The sequence below is a fragment of the Gavialis gangeticus genome, unplaced genomic scaffold, assembly GCF_001723915.1.
Source record: "Gavialis gangeticus isolate Ggan-Ray unplaced genomic scaffold, GavGan_comp1, whole genome shotgun sequence".
NCBI classification, from domain to species: domain Eukaryota; kingdom Metazoa; phylum Chordata; order Crocodylia; family Gavialidae; genus Gavialis; species Gavialis gangeticus.
Window position 1 is genome coordinate 7,943,482 of NW_017729005.1, and position 12,077 is coordinate 7,955,558.

General features: G+C 45.9%; 1 protein-coding gene across 1 annotated transcript in view; it reads right to left on the reverse strand.

Moving 5' to 3' along the window:
• Positions 1 to 10,548, reverse strand: part of HIBADH (3-hydroxyisobutyrate dehydrogenase) — a 174,161-nt gene extending 163,613 nt beyond the window's left edge. Inside the window, exons 1-2 of the mRNA XM_019508634.1 lie at positions 10,412 to 10,548; positions 2,933 to 3,093 (exon numbers count right to left, since the gene is read on the reverse strand). Coding sequence (XP_019364179.1) covers positions 2,933 to 3,093; positions 10,412 to 10,493 — 243 coding nt within the window. The 5' untranslated portion in view covers positions 10,494 to 10,548. The remainder of the gene's footprint in view (positions 1 to 2,932; positions 3,094 to 10,411) is intronic.
• Between the last annotated feature and the right edge of the window lie 1,529 nt (positions 10,549 to 12,077).

Here is a 12,077-nt window from a genome sequence, read left to right on the forward strand (position 1 = left end):
GCCTTCTTAAAGTCTAGAAAGACTACGTCCACAGCAACACCATCATCCAAGGATTTAGTCACCTGGTCATAAAAGGCAACCAGGTTCTTCAGGCAGGACCTGCCTTTGATGTACCCATGCTGATTGCCCCTGAGCATGACCTGCCCTGCTGGCCCCCCACAGATGTGCTCCTTGATGATTCTCTCCAAGATCTTCCTAAGCACCACGGTGAGGCTTATGGGCCTATAGTTACTTGGGTCCTCCCTCCTCCCTTTCTTGAAAATTGGGACCACATTAGCCAGTTTCCAATCCCCCGGCACCTGGCCAGATGACCATGAATGGTCATACAGCCGGGCCAAGGGCTCCACAATGACCCCTGACAGCTCCCTCAACACCCTTGGGTGGAGGGCATCTGGACCTGCAGATTTAAAAATGTCTAGCCCTTCCAGAAGATCCCTAACTACATCTGTACTGACTGAAGGCCTGCCAGAGCTATCCCCAAGACTGTCCCTACCTCTGGTAGGTGGGATATCCCAGTCCCTGTTCAAGAAAACGGAGGCAAAGAAACTGTTAAAAATATCAGCTTTCTTGTCTGGCGGAGCCACAAGATTACCGTTTGCGTCTTGCAGGGGCCCTCATTGCCTGGTGCCCTCTTCTTGCTCCAAATGTACTTGAAAAAGGACTTTTTGTTGTCCTTAATCCTGGATGCTAGCCTAAGTTCCATCTCTGCCTTGGCCTTCCTAATAGCCCTCCTACACCCATGGGCTGAGGAGGAGTACTCCTCCTTGGTGATAGCTCCTCCCTTCCGCTGGTTGTATGCCCCCCTTTTAGTCCTCAGGCACTGCTGAATGCCCTTGCTGAGCCAAGGGGGTTTCTGAGCACTCTTACCCCCCTTGGTTCTCTCAGGAACTGTTACCCTTTGGGCCTGGAGGATCATCCCCATAAGCTATGATCATCCCTCGTGGACTCCCATCTCCTCTACCTTCTGGGCCCCCAACTAGTCTCCTTAGCTCATTGAAATTGACCTTTCTGAAGTCAAGGGCTTTAGCCTTGGTGTGAGCCCTTGACGCCCTGCTTTGGATAGTAAAATGCAGCAGGTGATGATCACTATTGCCCAGGTGGTCAAGGACCTGCAGTCCCCTCACCAGGTCATCTGCCATGGCCAGGACCAGGTCCACCAAACATTCTTCTGTCAAATTTGTTTGGCCCCATTAGTCCATCAATAGAGGTGCACCGATAGAGATTTTTGGGGCTGATAGCTGATTTTTAAAGGAGGCATATCAGCTGATATTGATCTGATTTCTGACAGCAGCCCAGCAGCTAGTAAGCCTGGTGTGGTGAAAGGGGGGATGGGGGGAAGGGAAGATCAAGGCCCCCATGGTGAGGGAGGAGTAGGGCTGGGGCAAGAGCTGCCCAGCTGGGGCAGGGCGGGTGCATCTGGGGGGTGCAGGGGACGGCTCCTGCTGCTGCTTGTCCAGGATATGCTCATTTGGTGTTTCCTTCTGCTTGCCTGGAAGGGCACTGGGGGAGGGGTGGGAGAGAGGAAGAGCAGATCTGTGCAGGGTGGGACAGGGCAGGCTGAGCTTGGGGCGAGCAGCAGGATGAGGGGTAAGGTGGAGACTATGGCAAATTTTGGGGTGGCTGCAGCCCCCCCACCATCTTCCTGCCCCCACCTTCCCAGAGCTACTACCTCTTGCTCACAGCCCAGGCCCATCCTGCTGGGAGGAGCTTGGCACAGCCCCAGCCCCCCCAGCCCCACATAGATCCAGGAGCACACTCTCCCTGACCCCCAGTGCCCTCCCAAACGAGCAGCAGGAGCAATGACAGGGGCTGCTGGACAAGTGGATGAGCACTAGACAAGCTGCCCCTGGATGAATGGCACACAGAGGCAGGAGCCACCCCCACTCCCCAGATGAGCCCAGGCTCCATCCCGCACCTGTCCCGCCCCAGCTGGCCAGCACTTGTCCCAGCCCCTGCCCCAGCCCCAACCCTGCCTTACCGTGGAGGCCTTGATCTGCCCCTGCCCCATGCCCCTCTTCCCTTCCCCCTCCACCACACCACTTACCAGCTGCACACAGGTCTCAAGCTGCTGGGCTGTGCTTCTTACCACCTACGTGCTGCATGCACAGGCCATTTATCAGCCAAATTATTGGCCATATCAGGCCAATTTCTGATACAGACAGAATTTCTTTATATCAGTGCCGATCCACTATTGGACCGATGTACTGGTGTACCTCTATCCATCTACCAATGACAACTGTCTAACGGGCTCAAAAAAAAAAGTGGGGAACACACTCAGATAAACATCATACAAGAAAGTGAATGGATCCAGAATCCATTCATATCAACAGAATTATTGTAATCATCTGGAACAGGGCTAACCTAACACAAAGTAGGGCTGGGGACAGTCAGAGGGACAAGGGAATACAAGAATATTCTATCCATTTCCTTTTCTCCCTTCCTACCTTTTTCTTCATCTCTTATTACAACTCCCTCTCCCCTCCAATATGAATAACTTAAATCTGTGTTTTTCCTAAATGCATCTTAATGTAGAGGGAAGGTTCGTGCATTTCAGTGATGTTCAAAATTATGTCAGTAGGAGTTTTAAACTGTGGTAGGGTCCCCAAGCAGAAAAAGCCAAATGGAAGACCAGATGACAAGCTGCCTACTGGCCCTCAGTTGGGAGTTAAGCAAAAAGCACGTTGAGTTGAATGGAGCAAAGCAGCCATTCTGGCAGACAGCATGATTGATAGAGATGCTGAAGACTTATTTGTGCCTGATGGCATGGGAAGGATTAAGATTCTCAACATGTTTATTAAACTGTCCTTTAGCTTTTAATGACACATGCATGCCCCCCCCACACACACATTCAGTGTTAAGAAAACAAAGAACAAGAAGAATTGCAAAGTGTACAGTTACACTAAAAATGTGTAAATAAAGTTGAATACTATACCTGTGCACCCGAGTCTTGAAATTCTTTGCAAGCTTCTGGGAATACATCATATGCAATAACAGGATATCCATGTTTTACCAGGTTTTTGGCCATTGGATTTCCCATGTTACCCAGCCCAATGAATCCAACGGGGGTTTTGGAGGCCATTGCCCTAGAACACACTGATTTCAACACAATTTCAATACATGAATATCTTGGAGAAATGCACCACAAACATAAAAAAACCAACAACATAGTTTTAAGTGTTATAATTTACACAATAAACTATCACCACATTTTCTGAGATTTACTTGTGGGCACATAGTGACATGCACCTAGCTTTTGGGAAGGCAGAATGATGGTGGGGGGGAGAGATTTTTCCAGACTGTACAGTGCAGGAAGAGAGCCTAATCTTCAGCTCACTCACGCTCCCCTTCCTAATCAGGTAAAAGCTGAAGACTGGACAACACAGGAAGATCTAGGATTTTTAAGAGCTAAAAAATAGACGTAGGACTATGAAATAGGAGAAAGAGCAGGAGTAGCTAACAGACGGCAATAATGCTGAACAAAGGATGGCTTACTAGTGCAGCATCAAGATTATTAAAGAGGAAATGGGATCATTAACACCTGCAGAGTGAAGAGCAATTAGCAGGAATTAGGAAGGTTATAATGAGGCATGAAGTCAGTTGACTCCGTCAGCACTACAGGGATAGAAATGCCTCTGCTGCTGGACGCAAATCATTTTAAACTTTTGAGTGACGCAGAAATCAGATCCCCCCCAGATCCGCCCCAACTGTACCCCCCCTTCACTTCCATGCAGCTGCTGGAGGGTGGAGAAGGAAAAGGAGGAGTAACAGTCATCTTATAGCATCTCCATGCTTCTATTCTGTATTCAGCACTATTTTAATTATTGTGGCCAGAAACAAGTCAGCTTTCTGGTTAAGACAGGCACCCCAATTTGGGAAGGCTAAACTTTGGACAAAAGGTAAGTTTGGCATGCAAGTAAATATTGTACTTATCAAGAGCATCACAGTGTGATCATACCAAGAAACTGTACTGAATTTAGAAAGCTAGGGACAGTTTGGAAAAAAATGAATATGCAAGTGAAATAATACCCAATTAACCAGGGCCTTGGGACTATGGGAGAATCAGTCAGGAAATATATAAAAGCACAGGCAACATCTGTGAAAGTTTCTTTTCATTTTGTTACAGTCTCCTCTGCACAAAATGACATGGACAAGAAGCAAGTTCAGATTCCTTGCATATTTCATTCTGTGGCTCTAGGCAGAGCCAGATGACTGTGGCTGTGGCTTTGGGATACAGCAACCAGCCTCTAGAATTCAAACTGAAGGTACCGATTCATTTCATACAAGCCTAACCATTACCAAGTAATACCTAGTCACAAATAACCCTGACCAGATTTAAAATCAATAATCTAAAGGCAAAAATTTTCATGATATTACCAATGTCAAGAGGCATTTAATCCTTTTTATTGCTGCTTGAAAGTTGCCCTTAAGCATTATTTGAGCATTCATGTCACCAGAACAATGACTAACAATTAGAAAATGATGCAGTCTTCAGAACAAAGCATACAGAAAAACATGACAGAATAGTACACCATGATGTTAGGAACTAATATAGTATTCTATGGTGATTTATGGTATATATGGGAGACATTGTAATTTTAGCATGTATTATTAGTCCTACCTACCTATCAAGTACAAATAGAGAGAAACAGGCAATATATAATCCATAAAAATCCCCTTCCTCATCATTCTGACCTGAAATAATCTTACCTCAAGGCTAGGACAAATGCTATTTTTTGTTCTTGCTACCAGTTACAGAAGACATTTCTTCTTTGAAAGCAAAAGAAGCTGATCAGGATAAAGGGACAACCAAGCAAACAGGGATGAAGATAAGAAAACGATAAATTAACCAGACTCTAGAGTAGATTTTAGAGTACTCCATGTTTAGGTTTTAAGAAATCTCAATACTTAGACAGACTCCCCAGTAGACGGGTACTTGATTAATTATTTTAAAGTATTTCTGATTCTAAGATCCTTCTCAGCCAACAAAAGCGACACCAGATTGTAAATATCATGCTTACTAAGTAGGTGTTTTGAGAGGACTTCAGTTTAATCCCCAATTTCCATAGCTACCTATACAAAGAAAAGCTGCACTGTAATTAAAAATAAAATGTACCCCAATAGGTATATCTCCTATTATAGTAAAGCAGCAAAATGCTATAAAAAGTTCTAACAGATAGACAACTGCATTTTTCTTTTTTAAAATCTTGTCATTCCCATGACGGCATCCTCCTCGCTCACCTCCTTCCTCAGTACCTCAGTGTCTCCTTTCCAACTTTCCATGGGATTCAGTTCTTGTTCCCATTCTCTTCACAACTATCTGTGAATAGTCTCATCTGCAAACACAAATCTAACTACCATTATCTCTGTGTTGATAACTCATAAATCTATTCCAGCCTTGTCTTTGTTTATCCAAATTAAAATTCGGGCCCATCTCTGACATCTGCTAGTGATACCCATTAGCTCAGATTCAGCTCAATTAATACAGAAATCTTCCCATCACTCTGGTGCTCATATCCAGGCTATGTCTAATTCTTGCCAATTCTTTCTGTATAATATATCAGATATGGCCTTTCCCATGAGGATACACTCACACTGTGTTTCTATCACTGCAACAGCCTTCTATCCTGCATTCCCAGGTGCAATTTTGCCTCATTCACATCTATTGCCGAAGACCATTTTCCCCAATCTATCTCGTTGGCCAGGTTGTCAGCCTTGTCCTAGAATCCCTCTACTGCTTTCCCTTGCATTCTGCATTATATAAAAGCTACTTGTCTTCACATCCTCATCCCCCCCCTTCTAAGCTATTATATCTTTTAGTTTTAATTTAGTTACAAAAACACATTGAATTCAACTCAATTATATCATAGCCTTGAAATGAAGCTTTTGCCTATGCATCATTGACATGCTAGGTATATTAGGAAAGTCTGTGAACTTCTGACCTTGCTTTTGTAAAAAAAGGCACTGAAATATTCACTACTTTACAGTACCCATTATCAAAACTCCTGTGAAATTGTAAAAAATAGAATTCGTTTAAAAGCAGATTATTTTTTACCACTTATTACTGGTATTTTATACTACTTTAAATAAAGTAGCCTTGCAATCCTTCAACTCAAAGGCCCCGATCCTGCAACTGGGTCTGCCGAGTTGGACCCTCAAATTCAGTGCACAAATATGATTGTAGGATCAAAGTTCTAGTTAAGAAGTAAAAACCTTAAAGGAATATCCTAGCAAGAATCTCATCATGACAACAGAGAAGCTGGAATTATTTTAGTTGCTGGGCATGAAAATGTCACAGAATAAGCCAAATTAGTTCATGTTCTACCTAGGCACAATTTCATTATTACAATCAGTACTACTGCATCTGAGCTCACAACAGGAATTTTGGACCTGTAAAATATAAATGCACTTCAAAACAGACTCTAAACACAATTTCCATGTACAGTGGTGATGCATAGGGTATGCACAGGGGTGCATGTGCACCCCCTGACTGTCTGCACTTGCTGCTTAGGCAATGGGGGGGGGGGGGGGCCGGGGGGGGGGGGGGGCAGCAGGGGGGGGGGGGGGCAGCAGGGGGGGGGGGGGGCAGCAGGGGGGGGGGGGGGCAGCAGGGGGGGGGGGGGGCAGCAGGGGGGGGGGGGGGCAGCAGGGGGGGGGGGGGGCAGCAGGGGGGGGGGGGGGCAGCAGGGGGGGGGGGGGGCAGCAGGGGGGGGGGGGGGCAGCAGGGGGGGGGGGGGGCAGCAGGGGGGGGGGGGGGCAGCAGGGGGGGGGGGGGGCAGCAGGGGGGGGGGGGGGCAGCAGGGGGGGGGGGGGGCAGCAGGGGGGGGGGGGGGCGCAGGTGGGAGTGCCAGTTTCCCGCCTGCAAGTGCTGGCTGATTGCTGAAGCCGCTCCCAGAAGCGGCCGCAGCTACTCCCGGAAGCGGCCACAGCAATCGGCCGTTGCAGGATTGGCCATGGGGGTACCCCCCAGACAGCGAGATTGGCCATGGGGGACGCCCCAGTTGGCAGAACTTATCACTGGAGGGGAGGGGGGGGAAACATGCTCTCCCTGACTGAGATGGCACCAGTCACCCATGTATTCATGACTGGATGACTCCAAGGTGTCTCAGCTGGCTCTATTAAATTTTGGAAAGGCTAGTTTTGAGTGTCTACCTAAAATGGACACCTGGGATATTACTACAAGGATACTTAAATTCCTTATAATTTCCAAAAGACAAATGCACTGCATTGAATGAGCACTTTAAAACATGGCAAGGCTTCAAACATGTTTTGATTCACTTTTTACCTGGAGACAGTCTATGCCAGCAACTTTCAACCATTTAAAAGCAGGTTCTCTTGTATATTTTGATAATTTAATTATTAAAATAATACACCTTGATTTGTTTAACTGCTAGTGTAGTATCCCAAGATGATGAGGGTAAAAAGCTCCACTGCAATAATGTTGAATACATCCAATTCCTAATGCTTTCAAATGTGTTCTAATTAACAAATACCAGTAAAATGCTTTTGGTATTACTGCAGTAGCTAAGACCCCTCGGTGCTAGTTGCTGTACAAACAGAACAAAAAGATTGCCCTCTCTCAGAAAAACTTGAGACAAGAGGCTACAGATGGATACAGATAGGGAAACACAAAGATACAATGACACAATATTGATATTATTAGTCAACTTGATATCAATGGTCTGAGGACTGAACTGTACTGAAGGAGTATCCTCTGTGGCTTTAGGCAAGTCATTCTGGGGTATATCCACAAAGGCACTGGGTTCCTGTACTAGAATCAACAGTCACCCAAACATGTTTTAACTGGAAGGGTTGAATGCCTCAGAAATGTCCGCAGGCATGCCCTACTGGCCCGCTTCTACTTGTACATGCTAAACCTAGAAACATGTCAATGAAGCTCTTCTAGGGGCACATCCAGAACCATTATCAAGCATACCAAACACAGTAAGGGGATGGACCCCAGAGCAGATTCACCAAAACATTTCCAGGTTTGTTATGGTATGGGTGTCCAAGGGTTGCCCTTGAGCATGCCTGCCAGGGAATGAAAAATAGACACAACATGTCATTCTTTTACAAAAAGCTGGATCAGGAGTTGCTTCAAAAATGTAAACACAAGTGGGGAAAAGGGGTGAAGCTGGGGCCATTTAAACATAAAAGACAAACAGTCTGTCACAGACCTGTGTGCAGAGTACCCCCAAAGCCCCAGTGCTCTTTCTACAAAGCCGCCCACTAGAATTTACTCAACTGACTGAATGAACAGACCCCAGAATAATCATACAAAGCAAGTGACATGGGCATAGTCTACCAGTTGCATGTGGCAATTCAACAAGCCACTAGGGAACTCTCTGCAAGTAGGTGAAGGAGGTTAACTGGTTGATGGAGTTGCCAGATCTCAGAAATTACTCCATCAGTTGTTTCACTAGTAGGTATTTCAGTCAAATGATGGACATTACAAGCAGTTGCCTAAATCTGAGTTAGAATTAAAGGAAAAGATGCCAAGACTAATATTTATACAAAGAGAGAGAATGTGCATGTGTGATTTGTTTGTGCGCACACATAAAGTATGTGCCTTTGACAGAGAGCATAAATTCTGTTGGGTGTCAACCCTACAAACACTTCTCAAAGTCACTGGGATGTGGTATTAAGTACATGCATAAGCATTTGTGAGATTAGTGCTTAATCAAGTAGGGTGAAATCCTGTTCTCATACGAGAACAATGGAAAATGTTATCATTTACTTTAAGGGAATAAGGATCTGAACCTATAGTCTCTGACTCTTAGGTATTAAAGCAAATAGATTTGTCAGCCTTAAACCTTGAAGTAGTGTTTGGCAGCTCCCCCCCTTTTAGAAAACCATATTTCTTTGAATTTATTATAGTAATAATTTCAAGTGATCTAATTTCCAGATCATCTCCTCCCCACACTCATTCACCACTTTCAAGCCGTCACGTTTAAAATAGTGAACAAAATAACACAGCTACTTCAAAGTTGTTTTTTACTGAAATATTTGTGAACCATCTGTGACAGCGATACTTACTGCACATGCTACTGCAGTATCAGAACAGGTACTATATATACACATATCGTTTTTAAATTTAACTTCATTAGCTTATGAAAAAGCTTATGCTGTTCTGTATTCTACCTGAAAAACTAAACACTTCGTAAAAGTCACACTTAGTCCTTTAAAATATTTCATAGTTGTGTGTCAGTGGAAGAGAACAGGCTAGTTAAAAATACTGTTAAAAAATCATTTTAAAATGAAATAAAGGAGTCAAGACATTTGTTTTCATTGTCTGGGAAATCAAGTTAAAAGGGTATGTTCAGCTCTTTAAAAAGAAGTCAGCTTATTTAAGGCTAAAATAAACTGAATTTACTCTACGCTTTTCCAGAGTCTTCATGTCAAATTACACACACACACGCATGCACGCACGCAGGGGAACAAAACAAACAAACAGAAAACCCCTAATACTCAAAAGAAAGCTAATATATTTGTTCCAATCTATTTCTGTTGTAGAAGTCTTAAGCATTACTTATTACTATAGGCAAAAACAACTTCAAAAGCCAGTATTATTTTTAAATGCCACATCCCTTTAAAGGGAAAGACAAGAGACAGGGGAAAGGCTGTAAACGTGAGTTCCAGGCCTGCAAATACATATGCCTAGCTAGAAACACACATATTCCAACCAACTGCAGAAACAGGACTATTTCCACGTGCAGTGTGAAGCATGTGTATGCGTGTCTGCAGGAACAAGAGAAGGGGTTTTGTTTCAGCTTTGACTAATACACACACACACACACACACACACACAAGCAATATAAACATTGATTACACTATGAATTATGGAGTGTTTTACGCCACTAGCTCCACATAAACATCTGTGGTCTGCTTTAAACCTCTACATATACTATTTTAAGCAAACATGTTAAAGCATTTACTATGCTAAGCTACTTTCAGGCAGATATAAGTATTGATATGAGCCTTGTACAATTTTACAACCCGCATAGTTTTATTAGTGGGTGCAAGGGAAGTGATAATCCTTTCCTAGTCCGAAGCACATCTGTCAGGGTTTTAATAAGCCAACACCAGTTTCATCTGAGGAACTATGAACTTATTAGGGGCAGGCAGGCAGCCCTTCAAGCAAGCTGATGCAGATCATACAGTCATGAAGTCAAGTAGGCAGGTCCTGTGCATGGGAGTCCCTGTGCGGGGAGGGGGGTGGGGGTGCTGTCACTGCTCTGACAAGCCACTGAGCCTGGGGGGAGGGGCTGCTGGAAGTGTTGGGGAGCAGCAGCACTTTTGGGGCTGGTTTAAGAGAGAGGCCTGGCTTTTGCAATGCGCTGTGACCGTGCACAGCTCAAATGTCATGCCCCCAAAATCCACCCCCCCCCCGGCCGGGAGACAGCCGCGTCCTTACCCAGTGCGAGGCTGGCAGCGTGCACAGTCCTGGGCTTGCAGAACAAGCTGGCGGATCCGCGGAGCATTAAGGCTGCTGCCATGCTCCTTCCCCCCCGCTCCACTCGTGTGACCTCCACCTGCACACCACTGTTCCTCCTCTACGCGAGCCCCTCGCGCCGCGCTCGCAGCCAGGCAGGAGAAGGAGCGCGGGAGAGTGGCAGCCGGCAAAGCCAACCACAGCCTAGCCCTGGCAGCTCCAGACCAATGAGAGGAGACATCCTCCAGCCCATGACCTGCTGGATCTGCCCCCAGCCCCGTGACACGCGGCGATATGTCTGCTTTCCTCCCGCCGCCGCGAAAGCAGGGGGAGTGCGGGAGAAGTGCGGGTGGGGTCGCGGCTTCACCCCTGGGTGCTCAGCTGAAGCAGGATTTCCTCTAGAACTCCTCGGCACCCTGCTCTCTCTGGGCCACCATTTCCCAGGGAAGCCGCCCTGCCAGCTCATCGGGGGCCTTCCTCAGCTCTCCTTTGCCCTCCAGGCGACCAGTCTCAAGCCTTCCCCGTAGCATCTGCTCTGCCTTTGGTACATGGGGCTCCCACCAGAGGGGAACAGTCCCTGCTGCCCTTTTGCCGCTTAAAAGATGGGTTGTCTGCTCCAGCCAGCTATCTCCGCTAGTCACTGTGTGCACCTAATAATTAATGACACAAAAAAGGGGGAAAGCTAGGGCTGCCAACTCTGTTTCAATCTATTCCAGGAGGTTTCTGGAAAGCCAGCATGCCCATGACACAATGTGGATGTGCCCATGTGCTTGAATATATCCTACAGACTATGGTGTGTAGATTTTACATCAGGAAGTAAATACACATGACTATTACATTTTAAAATCCGACTGGAGTACTGTATAAATTGGGTTAAACATTTAATAGTCATGGGGAGCTCCTTTTTCAGTATAAGGTTTAATTTATGTGAATAAAGAAGAATCCGTTTACTCCTCCTGCACTCAGGTTGGGAATAGAGAGCCAGTTTGGATTGCATCTGAGTTTCAATTATAAACTAATCTTTGCATCATCTCTACCAAAGAGGGGGTTGAGGATTGGGGTATAGTTTGTGCCAAATGCTTCAAATGATTCAGATTAGGGATCTGTAACAGGGAACCCTAGCCCTGTTACTAAGAGACAGAGTGGTCCCTTTAAATCCAGAACCTTCCAGTCACGGCTGGCTGGCCAGGTAGGGGTTAAGGCTCAAGCCCTGGCAGCCAGTCAGGTGACAGGAAGAGGAAGGCCCAGACCCGACAAATGGCAAGTGGAGAAGGCCAGAGGGGCATTCTCAATGACCATGGTGTTGTGGCTACAGTCTCTGTTGGAAGACTATACCATTCTGTAAGCCATCTGCATGATCATCTAAAGTAAGCAGGAATGTTGCCTCTCTTGTTTCTGTATTATCACTTTTCCATTAGATGGCCATAGAAGCCTATGTTTTGTGTTGGATGTTAAGACCAGTGGTTTGGGTGAGGCTATTTGGGGAAGGAAGAGGCCTCATTGGGGGCCCAGTGCTAGAGGGGGTGCAGTATTTGGGGGTGAGCAGACCCCAGTGCCACAGAGGGTGCAGGAGCCTGAGTGAGGTTTTTTTGTTTTTGTTTTTTTGTTTGAGAGCTAGAGCCTGGAAGTGAAACCCTGATTAGTGTGT